This window comes from Rhincodon typus, chromosome 11, assembly GCF_021869965.1.
Source record: "Rhincodon typus isolate 14 chromosome 11, sRhiTyp1.1, whole genome shotgun sequence".
NCBI lineage: Eukaryota > Metazoa > Chordata > Chondrichthyes > Orectolobiformes > Rhincodontidae > Rhincodon > Rhincodon typus.
Window position 1 is genome coordinate 42,656,930 of NC_063342.1, and position 20,181 is coordinate 42,677,110.

Sequence of the window (20,181 nt, forward strand, 5' to 3'; positions counted from 1 at the left end):
TCTGTAAGGGTTTGTACAACTGTATAGCATTTAAAGACGAAAAAGATAAACAGTATCTGAGTTACTTTGACATTTCAGCAATCAGTTGAACAGAATCAAGGATCTAGCAGCCTGCAGGTGCTTGGAGCATGTCAAGCTTTTCTCTTTGCAAAGGCCACAGTCTATGTCCTTGAAAAAAACAGCTTCTACTCTCAAAGTGACCAGAAGGGAAAAAGATGTTTCAAAAGGATTAGGTTCTAAGACATTATTAAAAATACCTCCCTGTTTTTCACCTAAAATGCAAATAACTGTGCCTAAAGAAATATTTGCAAAAAAGGTAAAAGTGCGAATAAAGATGCCTTAATAAATCTGCAAGCAAAGCAACTCACGGTTTCTGCATCGTGATCGGGTACATTAAGGAATGTCCACTTCTTGTCAGCGCCTGACTGGCAATGCTTTACAGGACAGGACGATAATTAAAGAAAAATACAAAGACATTGCAGAATGCTAGTGAGAATACAGCATTGCAGTAAGAGAAAGAGCATTTGCCCACAGGGGAAGTTTCCAATATTAACATATTTGAAACAGCTGTTTGAAACAATAAGAATTCACACACAAGGATTTTGCATAATGAGAACTTGCACATAAGGTTAAGAATAAAAGACACTTTTTTGTTTGAAGAGAAAGTAGCTGTTCTAAAGAAAAGTTTGTAATGAGACCTACAAGCACAGGTTTTGTGGTACGTAAATGTAATTGTATCAAATCAGTCAGACTGAATTTGCCCATTTGTTACCAATTCTGCAGCAGTGTTTTTAAATACTTAAATATTTCTCTTTTCTCCATCTTCATTGTTGTTGGCTTATAAGCAACCTCACTCAAATAAGATGGCAAACCTCTTTCAGTTAGATGCCCCAGCGAGACTTGGTGCAAACTTAATAAAAACTGAAAACTGCGGATGCTGAACTGGTTCTGAGGAAGGGTCACTGGTCCTGAAACGTTAACTCTTTTTTTTTCCTTCACAGATGCTGCCAGACCTGCTGAGCTTTTCCAGCAACTTTGTTTTTGTTCGTGCAAACTTATTTTGGATACATGAATAAATTGCTTACATTACTTTCTAAAATGAAATATTTATGTTTGAAAATGCTTTGCATAACAATTAATTTGATAGTACAACTTTAATTTTAATTTTCAATACTTTAAAATATAATGGCTCTATCTACAAAATACAATAACTTGCTAAAATGTCCCCTAAAATATAGTCACAGATTAAATTTCATAGATTCTTCCATTTTGGAAAAGAAATCACAAACGTGATCATGAGCTCTGTGATGGCTATCAAGTTGAATCATCAAGAATTTATCCTGTGCATAGGGGCACTTTCATTGAAACAGGCACTTTTAAATCTTCTTCAATTGTATTCCCAATTGTTCTGTTATAATGTATACTGTACTTACACTTTTAGCGTATTAAATTCTAGGAAAAATGAACCAATGAAGATGTTATTTCTTGTCACAAATGTTTACGTTATTAGAGAGATAGTAGGAACTGCCGATGCTGGAGAATCTGAGCTAACAAGGTGTAGAGCTGGATGAACACAGCAGGCCAAGCAGCATCAGAGGAGCAGGAAAGCTGACGTTTCGGGTCGAGACCCTTCTTCAGATGAACACAGTAGGCCAAGCAGCATCAGAGGAGCAGGAAAGCTGACGTTTCGGGTCGAGACCCTTCTTCAGATTTCTGTACTCGCAATTTGTTTGGATGATTATTAGTTGAGTGGGTGTTTGCTTCCTCAGTCTACTTCTGCCAAAACAGCAAGCTAGGAAACTTCAGGTTTTCTGCTCTTTTTTGATATCCTTACTTTCCTTTACAATATTCCTTCTTTTTCAAAAAGTTAAAGTTTTGGTGCTTTTTAGATTTGCTTTCTGCCATTTTTCTCCGATTTTCACTCAAAACAGCTAAGGAACCACAGATTTCTGGCATCGAGATGTATAGGAGGAAGGTAAAGCATGTGCTCATACTATCTTTAGAGTCATAGAGTAATACAGCACGGAAACAGGCCCTTCGGCCCAAACTGGCCCACTTCGCTAGTTCCATTCGCCCACATTTAGTCCATATTCCTCTAAACCCTTCTCATCCATGTACCTATGTAAATGTTTTGTAAATGTTGCTGTTGTACCCGCCTCAACCACTTTCTCTGGCAGCCCATTCCATATACGCACCACTCTTTGTGTGAAGAAGTTGCCCCTTAGGTCCTTCTTAAATCTTTCCCCTCTCACCTTCAACCTATGCCCTCTAGTTTTCAATTCCCCATCCCTGGGAAAAAGACTACATGCATTCATCCTATCTATGTCCCTCATCATTTTATACACCTCAATAAGGTCACCCCTCATTCTCTTACATTCCAAGGAGTAAAGTCCTATCCTGGCCAACCTCTCCCTATAACTCAGGCCTACGAGTCCTGGCAACATCCTCCTAAATCTTCTTTGCACACTTTCCAGTTTAACTACATCTTTCCTATAACAGGGTGACCAAAACTGTACACAATACTCCAACTTCGGCCTCACCAATGACTTACACAAATGTAACATACCACCCCAACTCCTATACTCAATGCCCCAACCGATGAAGGCCAGCATGCTAAATACCTTCTTCACCACCCTGTCCACCTGGGACGCCACCTTCAATTAACTATGTCCTTATATTCCTAGGTCCCTCTGTTCCACAACAATCTTCAGAACCTTACCATTTACTGTATAAGTCCTACCTTGGTTTGGCTTTCCAAAGTGCAACACCTCACACTTGTCTGTATTGAATTGCATTTGTCAATCCTCAGCCCACTTCCCCATCTGATCAAGATCCTTTTGTAATTTTTGATAACCTTCCTCGCTATCAATGATACCTCCTAATTTTGTATCACCCACAAACTTACTAATCATGCCTTGTACATTCACATCCAGATCAATTATGTAAATAACAAATAACAAAGGTCCCAGCACTGACCCCTGTAGCACACCACTAGTCACTGGCCTCCACATCGAGAAACAACTTTAAACCATCACCCTCTACTTCCTACCATCGAGCCAATTTTGAATCCAATTGGCTAGTTCTCCCTGGATTCCATGTTTTCATAACTTTCCATAACTTTCATGACGAACCTGCCATATGGGATCTTGTCAAAGGCCTTATGAAAGTCAATATAGACAACATCCACTGCCCTACCCATATCCATCCTCTTGGTTACCTCTTCAAAAAAACTCAAAGATTTTTCAGACATTACTTCCTGCACACAAATCCATGCTAACTATCTAAATGTTAGTTGATCCTACGCCTCAGTATCCTGTCCAATAGCTGGCCTACCACTGATGTCAGATTCCCTGGCTTCTCTTTGCTACCTTTCTTAAACAATGGAACAACATTAGCCACCCTCCAGTCTTCTGGAACTTTACCAGTGGCTAAAGATGAAGCAAAAATTAGCTGGTTTCTCCTGTAACTGGTCACTAGCCTGAAGCCAGAGTTTCTACCTTGAATGGTCACCATTCTGCATCAAGCATGCCTGATACGTCCCTCACTCTTACCATCTCCATAGGCGTAAATGGAAGGTTTTCCAGCTTGACAATTGACCTGTCTGGTTGCATTATGAATACACCATCTATGGCCATCAAGTCTTGATTTGATCAATACAGTGTGGAGCTGGAGGAACACAGCAGGTCAGGCAGTATTCAGAGGAGCAGGAAAGTCGACATTTCAGGTCAGGATCCTTCTTCAGGACTGATTTGTCCTTGGAGCTTCTGACTCAGTGTCAGGAACTCTCCCCACTGCATCACAAAACTCTTCAGGAATCATTCCTTCATTTATACTTGGAATTCAGTTATAATTTAGCATCACAACTAACACAGAATATTCTGTTGTAAGGATCAGAAATGAACACAAAGACTCAATATTTGACTTATTTAGCTAATCAGTGCAGTTGGTACCCTGTACAAACCCATTTCAGACATAAAGTAGAAGTATTAAGAATTCGGAGATCCACTGAGCTCAATCTAACATGATCACCTCCAAAAGTAGCACTGCCACATTTTTCTTCATTTATGTAACAACTTCACAGACAAATTTTACATAATCTTCATCACTAGAAGACAAAAAGAGACTTTCATTTCATCATTTAACTTAGTTCTAGTATCAAAAGGGCCCTGGCTAAATCATTTTAAAATCATTGCTCCATTCAATTTACTGTTTACCAAATCAATTCTTTAAAGCATTAACAATACCAAAGTTCCAGAAAGTCTACTGAATGCTACAATGTTTAAAGTTTTTACGTGAGTGGAGAAACATACATAAATAATAAGTGACATCACATTCATTCCAAACTTACCACAGATAAACCACTTCCCAGACTGCTTCTTCCGCTGCTTGGGCGATACATAGAGACCAAGTCATCAATATCTTCTTCCTCCTCCTCTTCCTCTTCCTCAAGGTAATCCTAAAAGTCACATATTACTACGGTGAATATACGGAAATTGTATTAATATTTTGAAGTTCAGCTTTATACAAAAGATTGCATGAACTTAAGATTTGAATACAGATATTTAACATTTTATTTTACACTGTAAATACAGGCATGTATAGGGATAGAAGAACAAACACTGCAAACTATTTTATTTTCTCAATGTTCAAATAAAATTACTTTATTTATCCTATTGCAATATCACAGGAGTGTTAGGGCACAGATGGAAGCCATTCGGTTCATTGTGCCTGTGCCAAATTCTGGTTTTCCCACATACCCTTACACATTGTTTGTATCCAAATAATTCTCCAAAGCCCTCTTGAATGACCCAATCGTGTCAGCTTCCTCCGTACTTCATGCAGTGCATTCCATACCCTAACCACTCTGTGAGTGAAAGTTTTTCCTCATTTCACCATTGCTTCTTTTGCTGATCACTTCAAAATAAAAAAGTTAAAAAGAACTAAATAGGGAAAAGTTCAGTCTAGTACTTTGGGTACACAATAGATAAGTAGCATGTTGATGCTGATTCTGCTTAACAGAGACCAGAGGTGGTATAATAAAGCTGTGTGGGATCGAGTAGCCAAAGAACACAACTGGAAGTCACTTGCCATTTCTTTTTCCCTCTAAACTCATATCAAACAATTAAATTACGTATGTTTAGTAAGGGATGTTGGCCTTTGAAAAATACTTGTGTCGTTGTTTTATCATCACCTACATGTAGGTTACAGTTAAAAAGAATCTGCTATTTTTAGTTTTTCCAGTCACTAAGAAACTAGGTTGTAGCCCCTAAAATACCACCAGTATTGATTTAATACAAAACCGCAGTCAGTGAGCTCGCTAAAATTATTGGTGTGGAAGCTTACAGTTTCATTGGGAGTTACAGTGACTGTTCAAAGGCTGGAATTGTTTTGAATAGTATGTACTTTTAAACTAACAATAATTTTAGCATAAAGCCACATACACAGCCACCTAATGCAATAGACCGGTGCATTGTGTGCACTCAGTGAAAAATGTTTGATTTCCAATTTTGTGAGAACCACTCAGAAGGTCAGTTTATGTTTAACAATTTTACAGGAACCATAATCCATGAAAAAAAGCGATTATGTTTTCAACCAACCATGGCTTCATTGAGACCTCCAGGTACACTTTTACTTCTGAGGCTAATGGAATCTTCGTTTCCTGATGTATAGGATCCACTCAGGTCCAACTCTGATCTACTGCGATCTGTACCAAAGAGACATAATATTATGGAGCAGGACAAAATGTTATAAGTGACTTAAATAAAATATACTGAAAACTGAGATCACTTTTGCCTTGACTGGCTGCAGCATCTCCTAGAATGAATTCACTACAATGACGTTGCCCGTTATAGAGTCATAGGATCATATAGCATGGAAACAGACCCTTTGGTCCAACTCATGCATGCCAACCAGGTTTGCTAAACTGAACATGTCCCATTTGCTTGCATTTGGTCCATATCCCCTAAATCTTTCCTATTCATGTGCTTGTACAAATGTGCCTTTTAAATGTTGTAATGGTACCCATTTCTACCACTTCCTCCGGCAGCTCATTCCATCTACGCACCACCCTCTGTGTGAAAAAGTTGCCCCTCAGGTCCCTTTTAAATCTTTCCCATCTCACCTTAAACCTATATGCATTAGGTTTGGATTCCCCTACCTTGGAAAGAGACCTTAGCTATTCAACTTATCTATGCCTCTCATGATTTTATAAGCCTCTATAAAGTCACTTCACAGTCTTCTACACTCTGGGGAATACAAGTCTCAGTCTATCCAGCCTCTCCCTATAACTCAAAACCTCCAGTCTAGGTAACATCTTTGTAAATCTTTTATGCACTCTTTCCAGTTTAATAATACCCTTCCTATAGCAGGGAGACCAGAACTGTACACAGTATTCCAAAAGTGGACCCTGTTTCACAATTTTTCCCTCTCTCTGAACATATTACGCCAAACAACTAAGTAAATTTATTGTGCCAGGTGACATTCACATTTAACAGCAAAATGTCAAGGAGAATGTGAAGATGGGATTGAAGGTAAAGGATTTATTAGTTAAGTCATATGTAATGGAGTATTGATATCTGGGAAAGGACTGTTGCTAATCCCTTGCTTTCTGAGCAAGCAATATTAGGCTCGTGTGATACTCCCACTTGCACATTTCTCAGGATGCCCACACTTTGCGAACTCTTTCTTCTGTGCATGCTCAAAAATATTTATGCAGGAGCAGTACATTATGATGTTTTACACAGTGTTATCCACAGCGGATAGGTTAATTAAGGAGGTGTGTGCACATGTCCTGAATAGGGCAAACTTAGTATTAGGGTGTAGGACAGGCCCTCAATCTCTTCTTTCAGCAAAAAAATTCTGCTTTTCATTGAAGCCAAGAGAATCATTTGAGAATAGACTTGTAGAATAAAAGCAAGTTCTTTTTCTGCAGAGTGTATGATTTGCCACCATCCTACTAAGCCAAGTTTTGCACATAGCTCCTCAGAAATTGGGGTGATTTTCTGAACTATCAGCAGGGAGAGGCATCCATAAGGCAATTTGAAAATTGAAATACCGGGACACACTGACCACAATTTTCTATTTGTATTTCTGATGGGTAAAGCTACGAGTACCTTAGATTCAGGATTCTGTTTTACCATGTCACCTGGGTCCTAACCCTGCTGAGGATGGAGGGTACAGTTCAGGACTGTATTTAAGATCACTATGCTTCAACAATTGAGGACTGAACAAGAGGAATTTTGCTTTGGGCAGTCCTCATGAGAACTGTACATATTAAAAATTGATATCAGCTCTCTCATTAGTTGCCCTTCTATTTTCAGTGGCGTGTCTTTTCTAGGGTGAAATCCAATTACTCTTTCAAATCTTGTTTTTCTCATTTAATATCTACCAGAATGTGGTCAGTGTGCATAATGAGGACTAAATCAATATATGTAACTGGCCCAGTGACCTATAAAACTAACTAATACATACAACATTGTGGTTTATTGTTGTGTCTTTTCTTCAGAGGCTGAAATATTATACGCCAATGTAATGACATACTCATCCATGGATAAATAAATTCCTTGAAGTTTTTGGGGATTTAACCTGTAACTGCCATATTGCGATAATGAGTTGTTAATCTACTGTAAGTTTGAAGAAAAGCATTGAGACATGCACACACCTGATGAAATGGAATATCTGGAAATTGCTATTTTAGGCATATTGTTTTTCCCTTTGGCCAGATCCTTGGGCACACTGTTACTCATTGGGAGAGTGTCAACACTTTCTGAAGATTTAGCCTACCAATAAAAATAACATGTGAATTAATACAAAACAATTTTATTGAAAGATTATTATTGCATCTTGTAATTGCTTTTTAAAAACCCTTTAATAAATCAACATGACAGTCTTGAAAAATCAGAAATGAACTTACTGGCCTCAAAAGATAATTTAAATGCACAGTGCACAGTTTCAAAACAAGCAAGGGCTCAGTTTCTAAGGCATTTTGATATACCAATCTCAGCCTTAGATTTCAGTATTCTGGAAAATATTTAACAATTAGATCAAAATTTTGAGTATGAATGTTACATTTAAAAATTTAGGAGAGCACAGAGAGATTTATCCCCATATTATTCATTACCGACACCCTGATGTCAGTTCAGCTATAAACTTGCAGTTCATCAGCACCGACAGTTCTCAAAGGGTATCTTTTATACTATTAAATAACAAAGGCCCTTAAGAGTCTGATCACTCAGCAAGTTTATCCAGTGAGTGGTTCAGCTATATAGAACAAAAAAAAATTCAAGTGTCAGTCTGTGCTAACTTATCTGATCTCAGTGGTGTTAATGGAACAGCCATCCCATCTGATCTCAGAATCCAGGGTTTGGAAGAGGCAAGTTAGAGAGATTGAATTTACTCAACACTATCCGGGCTGAAAGTGAAGTTGTACAAATTTGAGTGATAATAGAGCTGGCTTGGCTTATGGACCAGGGCAGAGCCCCTCCAAAATATATTAAGAAGGTAGCCTAGACCCTAACATTTTCTTATTTTGAAGGTAATGTGAGGTGTTGTGTTTCAGATGCAATTCAATTGGTCAAACTACTCAATATCAAGCAAAGCACTATTTATTCAAACACTATAGTTAAAATACAACAAAATAAAAAGAGAAATTGGAATAACTTAACTCTGTTGGAAAACTTAACAGATTAATAGATACAGTAACTATTCCAATATAGCAACATCCTGTAGACATGCCCTTGGCAACTCAATCAGTTCTCCAATCCAGGAGGAAAGAACATCAAAGATAATTCTGAGAGAGAGAGAGAGAGAGAGAGACAGAAACAGCCAGGAGGGATTGTGTCCTGTGAATCCAACTGTCCTGAGACCCCAGCAGAAACTGCCGAAAGCCAACTAGAAATCCTGGACCTGTGACAACTTGACCACACCCACTCAGGCTGCTTCTATTGTTCCAACTTTGGGGAAAAAACCCAAGGCCTCACAAGATTCTCCTCCCTAGCATACCCCTAGCAAATGTCCAAGCTATCAAAAAACTTACCTACCAGAGAGAACTGAGAGACTGTTGTGTGCACTGCTTCAAGGAGACTTGGTTCACCCCTGCCATTCCTGACTGTGCCCTACAAGCTGATGGGTTCTCCATACACTGCATGGTCCACATAGCATCCTTGAGTACGGCGATGGGTGGTGGGGAATGCTTCCTGATGCTCAGATGTAGTGAACCTGGCAAGCCATTGCGCCCAGGACCTAGACTACCTTATAATAAAATGCCATCCCTATTATCTATTGCAAGAGTTCAGCTCCACAATCCTGGCAGTCTGCATTTTACCCCAAGTGGATGTGAGGAATTCCCTAGACAAAATTTACACTGCCATAAACACTCTAAAGACAACACTCCTGAGGTCCTATTCATTGTGGCCAGCAACTTCAACCAAGCTAATCTCAAGAGGGTGCTGTTAAAGTACTACCAACACATTTCCTGCCCCTCCAGAGAACCGAACATCCTGGACCACTGCTACACAACCATCAAAAACGCCTCCATTCCCTGCCCACACTTCAGAAAATCAGATCCAGCGCTGTGTTCTTCCTCCCAGCTTACAAGCAGAAGCTGGGATGGGAGGACCCTTAACAAAAAGAAGTACAAGGTTGGCCCGGGACTGCTTGGACTCAGTGGAAAACCTGGACGAATACACCACCACCATCACGGAATTCATTAGCAAATGCATGGAGGACCGTGCATCAAAGAAGAAGTGTTCCCCAACCGGAAACCTTGGATGAAGCAGGGAATCCATTCCCTACTGAAGACCAGAAGTGCAGCATTGAAGTCAGATGAGCCAGACCTATATAGGAGATCCAGACATGACCTCTGCAGAGCCAGAGATGCCAAGAGGCAGTACCAGACCAAGTTAGAGGCCCAAACCTACCAAATAGACTCCTTCCGCCTAAACAACTTTACAGGATACCAAATGAAGCAGAGGAAGATAGTGGACAAAGATACATCTGTCCCTGATGCGCTCAGTGCTTTCTTTGCTCGGTTTAAGCAGAATGCCACCAGTGCAGTGTCACCTGCCCCGACAGCTCCAGACACACCTATGCCCACTGTTACCACTGCAGACATCAGATCAGTCTTCCTGAGAGTCAACCCCAGGAAAGTGATGGGCCCGGATGGTGTCCCTGGATAAGCACTCCGATCCTGTGCAGACCAACCGGAGGTATTCACTGACATCTTCAACCTCTCCCTCCTATAAGCCGAAGTCCCCACCTTTTTCAAGAAGGCTTCATCCCCGTACCTAAAGAAAACACATGCAATGTGCCTTAATGACTACCTCCCAGTGGCTCTGACCTCAATCATGAAGTGCTTCCAGAGGTTGGTCATGGCCTACGTCAACTCTAATTTCCCAGCCTGTCGCAATCCCTTACAATTTGCCTACTGACACAACAGGTTCACAGCAGACAACATTTCCCTAGCCCCCCGACTCATCCCTGGTGCATCTGGACACAAAGACACCTACATCAGACTCCTGCTCATCGACTACAGCTCCGTCTTCAAAATCATTATCTCCTCCAGACTGATTGCAAAACTCTCAGACCTTAGTCTTGGCTCTTACCTCTGCAACTGGATCCTCAGCTTTCTGACTCACAGACTGGAATCAGTGAGGATAAACAACTGCACCTCCTTCCTCCACGATAACACTCAACACTGGAGGTCTCCAAGGATACATTCTCAGCCCCATACTGTACTCCCTCTACACCTACAACTGAGTTGCCAAATTCCAAATGAACGCCATTTACAAGTTGGCCAAAATACCACCGTGATAAGATGGATATCAAACAACGACAAGGCAGAACTCAGAAAGGAGAGAGGGGGCTTGGTGATGTGGTGCAATGAGAACAATCTCTGTCTCAATGTCCGCAAAACTAAAGAATTGATCACTGACTTCGGAAGAAAAGGAGGAGAACATGCAGCCAATTACGTCAACTGAGCTGAAATTGAGAGGATGGAAAGCATTAAGTTCCTACGAGTGATGATAATTGACAACCTGTCATGGACTTGGCACATAGATGCGATGGTCAAGAAGGCACACCAACGCCTCTTCTTCCTCAGGCAGCTCAGGAAATTTGACATGTCTATAAGGTCCCTCACCAACTTCTACAGGTGCACCATTGAAAGCATACTGTCTGGATGCATAATGGCCTGGTACGGCAACTGCTCTGCCCAGAACCCTAAGAAACTACAGAAGGTGGTGTGCGCAGCTCAGAACATCATGGAAGCCAACCTTCCATCCACGGACTCCAGTTACATAGCTCGCTGTCGCAGAAAGGCGGCCAACATCATCAAAGACCCATCGCACCCCGGTAATGCTCTCCTACAACCTCTTCCGTCAGGCAGAAGATACAGGAGCTTGAAGATGCTCACCAGTAGGTTCAGGAACAGCTTCCTCCCAGCCATTATCAGACTGATGAATGGACTCTCTATCTTCAAATAATGCTGATCTCGCCAAACGCTCACCCTGTGTGACATAACCTGTATGCCTTTAAGAGTTTATTCATTCTATGATCTGTATGCCCTTGCTTACTATGATCTGCCTGTACTGCTCTTAAACAAAGCTTTTCACTGTACTTAGGTACATGTGGCAATACAAAATCAAATCACATCAAGTTGTTTATCTTCTCAGACTGTTTGGTACCCGTCCCACAAATCTCTCTCTCAAGGAAACCAGGACAAAACACACCTCTTAATGCTAACTAAAAACTTAAAGAACTGCAGATGCTGTAAATCAGAAACAACCAGGCCTGAAATGTTAACTCTGATTTTTCTTCACAAATGCTGCCAGACCTGCTGATCTTTTCCAGCAACTTCTGTTTTTACACCTCTTAATGCCACAGCATTGTCATAGTTGACCTTCACAATTTCATAGCTTTTAGACACAACCAAGGTTCACATTGAGGCAATTGGCATGTACATGACATTTAATGATCTCTGCCTATTCAAAATTACATTACAGTCAAATTTAAAGTTTTATTTTAAAATTAATTTTGCTCACAGGTTCCAGATCTTTTAAGAGCCATGGAGACTCCAAGCTTTTGCCAAAGTGGCTGGGACCCCAAATTTCTGGTAGATCCTATTTTTCCACAAGATGAGTGAGAAGAGAGAAGGTGAGATTTGATTCAAGCATGAGAAACTTCTGAACCTAGCAGGGCCATTTGAACTCCACGCTAAGCCCTCAAACAAATCCTATCCATCTCTTGCACTGTGAGACTTGTAACTTTTAACAAGAAATGAGTGTGTGCATGAAAGAAAGATAACATTGATCATCAAGCTGTTGAATTATTTAAGTTCCGTACTCTTAAAAAAAAAGCCTGCAACACCATGGACTGGAAAAGAAATGATGCTTGCAATGTCAATAGCAGTTTGTCATGTTTAGACTAAGGGCTATCATTATAGAATTATTATTGGTTGACTACATTCACAACCAACAGATATCACACTGGTGGGAGAGGGGTCTGTAAATTCACAGTCTGATCGATAGCTCCAATAGGGTTATTAAGGGATTTGTTGTCTTTAATATTAGGATATGAATAGAAATTTTGTTCTTATCAGGGATTAAGTATCTGGAGGGATTCAAATGTTTTGAATGGGCTTGTATCAATGGGTGTTCTTTTAAAACATCGTAAAGTCTGTGATTGATTCTTGGAAACTTTATTTTATTTCAGCTGAGCATGAATTGGATGAATTGGCATCGAGGACGTAAGGGTAAAATTTTGTGGATGGTGTATCATAAGTTGACATGTGTTGGTACTCTGTTGGTCTTAGAGCTATAAGGGGCCATGAGAATGATGAAGTCACAGATTGTTATCAGTTGGCATTATTTTGGCACAGGAGCTATGGGTGTGATAGAAGAACATGAGTTAGCAGCCACAGGGTGGCACAAGTTGTGCACGGTGAGTGAGTGGGGCTGGGCGGATAGCGTGAGACAGTGAGGGCTAGATGGCCTAACTAATTTAGTACAACTGGGACAAAAGCCTAGACAGACAATGAGCTGAGCATTTTAAATAACCTGCCTCAGCACTGAGCAGCCCCTGTGCTGCTTCCAAACTGTTTCTGGCAGTAGTGGACCCAACTCCAGTCTGCATTTGCCCGTCCCTCTGAATAAATTTCTAGGCATTCAGGCTGTGTCTCCTCAGATGACAGTGTGTGAAGCTGCAATTTTCCCCAACTCAGCATACCACCTGGAGAGTAAAAATTCGGGTCGAGATTTTTTTTTAAAAATTTGATCACAGGATGTGAACATTGCCAGCTGCATCAACATTTATAAACCATCCCTTAGTGCCCTCGAGAAGTTGGTAGTGGGCGCTCTTCTTTAAGCACTGCAGTCTTTGGGACACCCAAATTATCCAATTAAGTATCTGGAAGGATTTAAATGTTTTGAATGGGTTTGTATTGGAAGAGAATTCCAGGATTTGCAACCAATGATTGCGAGAGAATGATGAAATAGTTTCCTGTCAAGCTTGTGTGTAGATTGAGAAGAACTTGCAATTCCTGTCCTAGGTGGTAGAGATTGTGAGGTTGAAAGGTACTTCTGATGGGACTATGGCATGTCCCAAAGTGAACAATGTGAATATTATCAGATAATCTAATATAATGATGTTGATTGAGGTATTAAAACTGGCCAAGACTCTAGGAAGATTATCACAGATTGTCTTTGAAATATCACCGGGAGATCTCTCCATCCATGTGAGAGGTAGGCAAGGCCTTGGTTTAATATCCCATGCTGTAAGTGGCACCTTCATAGTGCTACACTGGACTATTAGGCCAACCGGTTTAAGTGGAATTTGCATTCACAAGCTCTTGATTCAAAGTGAGAGGTGAAGAAGGATTCTATGAAGGAAATAAACTAATCATGGTTAACCAAGGAAGTTAATGATAGTATTAAATTGAAAGAAAAATCATAAAATACAAAAGATTAATGTTTAGGAAAGTTTTAAAATCCAACAAAACATGCTGAAATATAGTAAAATGAGGGAACAATTAAACTTTGAGGGTAAATTAGCAAGAAATATTAAAAAAAAGATAGTAACAGCTTCTTTCAATATATAAAATGGACAAGAGAAGCCAAAGTAGTTACAGAGATAGTGGATTGATAGTAGCATTGATAGTAATTTTCCAAGAATACCTATTCTGGAGAAGCCCCAAAGGATTGGTAAATGGCCAATGTAACACCCTTATTCAAAAATGGAGAGAGACCAAAAACAGAAAACTGTAGGTCAGTTAGCTTAACATCAGTCATTGGGAAAATATTAGAATCTATTATTAAGGATATAATAGTTGACCATTTCCATATACATAATGTAATGAAGCAGAGCCAACAAGGGAAAAATCATGCCAGTCAATTTATTAGAAATCTTTGAGAAGGTAACAAGCAGAATAAATAAAGGGGTAACAATGGATGTAATGTATTTGGATTTCCAGAGGGCATTTGATGTGGTACTGCACATAAGGCTATCTAATAAGATTGGAGCCCATATGTTGGGGATATTAGCATGGATAGAGAATTGGCTAACTAATTAGTCAGGATAAAGGGGGCATTTTCAGGAATAGCAACCTGTAACTAGTGGAATGTCACAAGGATCAGTTCTGGGGCCACAATCACCAATTAAGTAAGCAACAGAAGAATAGGTGGAAAGATAAGTGGTTAGAATGACACTTAGAGTCTACAGAGGGATATAGTCAGGTTAAACAGACAAAACTTGGCAGATGGAATATAATGTGTGAAAATGTTAGGTTATGCACTTTGGAAGAATATAAGAGCTGAATATTATTTTAAAGGAGAAAGACAGAAAACTGCAGCATAGAGAGATGTGGGTATCCTGGTGCAATCCAAAAAGCTAACATTCCAAGTTCAGCAGATAACAGGGAAGGCAAATAGAATGTTGACATTTATTTCACAGGAAAAAGTGTATGAAAATAGGGGGGTATTAATTCTATGATCAGCTTTGAACCCCTTGTCTAAGGAACAATATTGTGGTGTCGAAGGCAGTCCACAGAAGGTTCACTAGGTTGGTCCTGGGCATGGAGGGATTTTCTTATAAGATGTGGAGTAGGTCAAGAGCCTCAGACTAGAGTGCATAATCTCAATAAGGAGTTGTACATTTAAGACAGACATGAGATGGAATTTCTTCTCCGAGAATAGTGAATCTGTGAAGTTCTTTACTGCAGATAGTTGTTATGACTGTGTTGTTAGTACATTCAAGGTTAAGATAGGTATCTTCAATCAGTAAGAGAATCATGGGTTACAGTGAAAAGTTAGGAACATGGAGGAGTTGAGGATTATCAGGTCAGTCATGATTTTATTGAATGACAGCGCAGATTTAATGGACTGAATAGCTTACTTCTGCTCCTGTGTCTTATGATCTAAACCAATAAAAAAAGGCCAAATAATGGCATGTCGATACTGTCCACTGTGAGTTCACAGGAGCCGCCTCTTGGTCATGGTACCAGGACCAAGTAGGGAGTCACAGCTTCAAACGAAAAAAGGGGGAAGAAAATCATCAATTTGATCAATGTCATTGAAAACATTATTCACATTTTGAGGAATAAATATTTTCATTTTTATTATTTTGGAAATCACATGGGCTAAGATTGAGAAAATATCACAATCAGAAGAATGTCAGAGAAAGGAATGGACATTCAATTTGCTCTAAAATGTGTCTTATTTTAGGACTTGGTCTGAACATGTCCATGAAATTCTATTCCCTGTAAAGTCAGCAATTAAGTTTTGAATTCCGCAAGTTAGTCAGCATTTGCTTCACTAGATGGCACACTATTTTATATTAACTTCTTTATGCTCAGATTTGCTATTTCTCAAAGAGTAAATAAAGTTTTTTGGGTGCAGAATATTTTCCTCAAATACAGGGTTCCTATAAGCTTTTTGAATTGTCCAGCTATAACTAGATTGAGGCAATATTGCTTTTATTGTTCAACTGTTGAATATATAATTCAGTTCTTGGATTCCAATCACAGATTTTACAAATGCTGAATGCATACTTGGGTAAAGTCAAAATGCAACATTCACTGATGTGATTTTGAAAATTCTAAATGAGGAATTATTCTGATGTTCAATCTGACTACATTCTCAAGATGTCAGAACTTACAAGATGTCTGACTTACCCTCCTGTTACTCTCTGACACAATGCTGTGTTTGCTGGATGCTGGAGAGATCTGGAGCACCGGGGTTGATGTTCTGCTGTAGTTAGCAAACAGTCATTATCAGAAATTGCATATAATGCACTGGACTTCACTACAAATGAATTACACTTAAAAGTAGCTTGACAAAGCTAAACATTTAAATCCAGACTTTTCACAGTTTACCTTTGTGGATGGATTTTTAAATCCAGAATGCACATTTTCAATCCATTAAGTTCTTAGGCAGTACCCCACGTGTCCTATTAATCAGTGAGACTTTGTCACCTAGACCGTCTAAGCATCTAAAATGCAACTGTTATCCAAGGAGTGTGTGCATATGTGGAAGATCACATCCCAAGGCCTCACACAAGCACTATAACCTGGGTAGTCCCAGACTAAAGCTCAAACTGCAGCTCATATTACTGTGTAAATGCCCCTCATGCTAATAGTTTATTATTATTGCTTATTATAGACCGTTTAATTGCATGTGACAGAAGCCAGTATGTTTATCTAGTTCATTTTTCCACAGAAAACTCAAGGTACTGTCATCACAGAATCCACTTATTCTTTAAGAATCTCAGTATTTGCACATGTCCAGAAAACCACTCATTTTTACTCATTCTAAGTTCCTGCAATTTGCTTTGAATGTTTTGTCAATTTTCCCATTTGTCCTGTGGTGGTTCAACTCAGTATTCAGGATTTAAGCCTCCTGTCCCTGGTCAAGTTCATCCTCACCTTGAACAGCCTCTTTTTTAATGCCTCTCACTTTCTTCAGGTCAGAGGCATGGCTATGGGTACCCATATGAGCTCCAGTTATGCCTGTCCCTTTGTGGGTTACATAGAACTTTCCTTGTTCCAGCCCTATTCTGGCTTCCACCCACAACTCTTTTTTCCAGTATATCGATGATATCATCAGCGCTGCCTTCCTCTCTCATCTGGAATTGTAAAAGTATATCAAGTTCGCCTCCAATTTCACCTGGTCTATCTCTGACCCCTTGCTTCCCTTCCCTCGACATCTGTTTCCATTTCTGGGGACAGGCTTGCCACCAATATCCACTATTAACCCACTGACTCCCACAGTTAGCTTGACTATACGTCCTCATATCCTGCTGCCTGTAAAGACTCTATTCCATTCTCCCAGTTCCTCCATCTATGTCGCATTTGTTCCAATGATGCCAACTTCAACAAGGGAGCCTCCAAAATGTCCACCTTCTTCCTCAGACAAGAATTTCCCAGCACCATAGCTGACAGAGCCCTCAGCCGGGTCTGACCCATCTCCCACACTTTGGCCCTCACCCCCTCTCTTCCCTCCCACACAGTGACAGGGACCCCTTGTCCTCACCTACCATCCCCTGCATGCATATCCCCAGAGGATCATTAGTTGCCATTTCCGTTACCTACAGTGAGATGCCACCACCAGATACGTATCCCCGTCCCCTTCCTTGTCAGCCTTCCACAGGGACTGTTGCCTCCAGGACACCCTGGTCAACACCTCCTTCACTCCCAACATCCCCCACAGCTCCATGGCACCTTCCCCTGCAACCACAAACACCTGCCCGAATACTTACACCTCCCCAGTATCCAAGGGCCTAAATACACATTCCAGCTGAAGCAACACTTTACCTGCACTTGACTCAATCTAGTCTACTGCATTCGCTGCTGACAATGTGGTCTCCTCTACACTGGGGAAACGAAGCGTAGATTGAGTGACTGCTTCGCAGAACACTTACGTTCTGTCTGCAAAAAAGACCCTGAGCTTCCAGTTTTTTTTCTTTATTCATTCACGGGATGAGGGTGTTACTGGCTAGGCAGCACTTATTGCCCATCCCTAATTGCCCAGAGGGCAGTTAAGAGTCAACCACATTGCTGCGGGTCTGGAATCACATGTAGGCTATACCAGGTAAGGATGGCAGTTTCCTTCCCTAAAAGGGCATTAGTGAACCAGATGAGTTTTTCCATTAATAGACAATGGATTCATGGTCGTCATTAAATTCTTCAATTCCAGATATCTATCGAATTCAAATTCCTCCATCTGCCATGGATTCAAACGTGCATCCCCAGAATATTATCTGAGTCTCTGGGTTAACAGTCCAGTGATAATACCTTTCAGTCATCGCTTCCCCTGCCACTTAGCACAATATCTTGTTCCCTGGCCAAAATCTCTGGCTCAGGTTTTCTGCAGTGCTCCAGCAAAGCTCAGCACAAGCTGGAAGAACAGCACCTCATTTGTTGCTTATAAACTCTACAGTCTTCTGGACACAATATCAAGTTCAAAACTTTTAGGGCTTGAGGCACCTTCTCTCATGTCCTTACTATCACATAGTCTGCTATTCACACAACCCATTGTTAGCCACTAACAGTTCTTATTCATCCTCCTAGCCCGACCATTATCCACTCCTTTGTCTGTCCAACTATTCTTCTCTCTCTTTTGGCTCTACCTCCATCTATCGTTTAATCCTTAACCCCTTCCCTCATTCTATTTTCTGCATATAAAAAAAATTCTAGCTGCCATCAGTTGAGGAAGGGTTACTGGAGCCAAAACATTAACCTTGCTTTCTCTCCACAGATGCTGCCAGACCTGCTGAGCTTTTCCAGCAATTTCTGCTTTTGATTCAGGATTTACCATTTTCTATTCCACTGTAGAATTCCAAATACTTCAGGGAGTCAGTTAGCTCAATTGGCTGGACAGCTGATTCATAGTGCAGAGTGATGCCAAACAGCATATATGGATACCACGAAGGACTCTCCTTTTCAAATAAAAACCGAAAGTAGTGCAGATGCTATCAGGAACAAAATCAAAGTTGCTGGAAAAGCGTTTCTCAGGAAGGGTCACCGGACCCGAAACATTAACTCAGCTTTTCCAGCAACTTTGTTTTTACTCACCTTTTCAACCTTTCTCCTTGCTTGAGTTATGGTGATCCTCAGGTTAACATGTCACCAGGCATGTCTCTCTAATGAGTGGGTAGCCCTAACGTCCAGAAGGGCTTATGGTGACTTTACTTACCTAAATGCTCCTGTAAGGTAGCTTATTACTCTTGCTCAGACTGAAGAGCATAAGTTCTTCAAGCTTTTTCTCATCACTCAGTCCGCTGATGTTACAACAGAGTAACTTTACATGAGTAACTGGCAAAAAAGTGGAGACACTATGATTCAATTTTGTTTTTACTCTTCATTCTGCCACTTCCATGGCATTGGTGTTTTTTTTTTGTGATTTAGTACCTAAAACTACTGTAGTTCTCAAGGATCAACCTAACCAGATCATTAGACAGCTTCAGCGGTTCAGACTCAGACTAAGAATTTATCCAGCGGATTTCACTCCTAGCAAGTCAGAGAAACAGTGCTACAGTACTGTGTGGTAATCTATTTCTAAACTGAATTTCCATCTCCAGGACTATATGTGCTCTAGTCCAAGACCATTCAGCTCTCTATGTTCTTCACATTCAGCTCATTATTGTTTACTGAGTTGCAGCTTTGCATGGACACAACATGGTTATTGTTGAGTCTATTTTCCCTTCAAGACCTTTTACAACATCTTCCAAAATAAGCTTGGCATCACTTGCTCAGTTTGCCCCATACTTTGTTCTTCTAATATTTAAGACCTTGTACTTGTCTGTGTTGAATTTCTTCAACAATAATTATGGTTTCTCTTGTAGCTCAATGAATGTTTTGCATTCTATCATGCTACCCTTGTTTAGCGTAGTCTTAAAAATGGACTAATTTACATTGGGCTAGTGTGAGCCATCTCCAGATTCTGAAGGGGCTTGAGAGGATAAATACTGAGAGGTTGCTATCCCAAGCTAGAGAATCTAGAATTCGGAATATAGTCTCAGAGAAGATGGATGACCATCAAGGACTAGGATGAAGTATTTTTTTCCTCTAAAGAGATTTGAATCTTTGAAATCCTCAACCCAAAAGGGTTGTGGATGCTTCAGAAGTAGACAGATAGAGTCTGGGTCTCTCAAGAAATTGAGGGACTTTGGGAAATATGTGGGGACATTGGTGTT

The 20,181-nt window shown here is 40.4% G+C and overlaps 1 protein-coding gene across 3 annotated transcripts in view; it reads right to left on the reverse strand.

The window, feature by feature from the left end:
• The window catches only part of sytl5 (synaptotagmin-like 5), a 189,623-nt gene that overhangs the window by 26,499 nt on the left and 142,943 nt on the right, over window positions 1-20,181 (reverse strand). For 2 of the 3 annotated variants that reach the window (XM_048603211.1, XM_048603212.1), the window contains exons 7-10: window positions 16,163-16,238; window positions 7,661-7,778; window positions 5,598-5,704; window positions 4,349-4,456 (exon numbers count right to left, since the gene is read on the reverse strand). In XM_048603211.1, the coding sequence (XP_048459168.1) occupies window positions 4,349-4,456; window positions 5,598-5,704; window positions 7,661-7,778; window positions 16,163-16,238 (409 nt within the window). The remainder of the gene's footprint in view (window positions 1-4,348; window positions 4,457-5,597; window positions 5,705-7,660; window positions 7,779-16,162; window positions 16,239-20,181) is intronic. The other variant, XM_048603213.1, reaches the window with a different exon arrangement.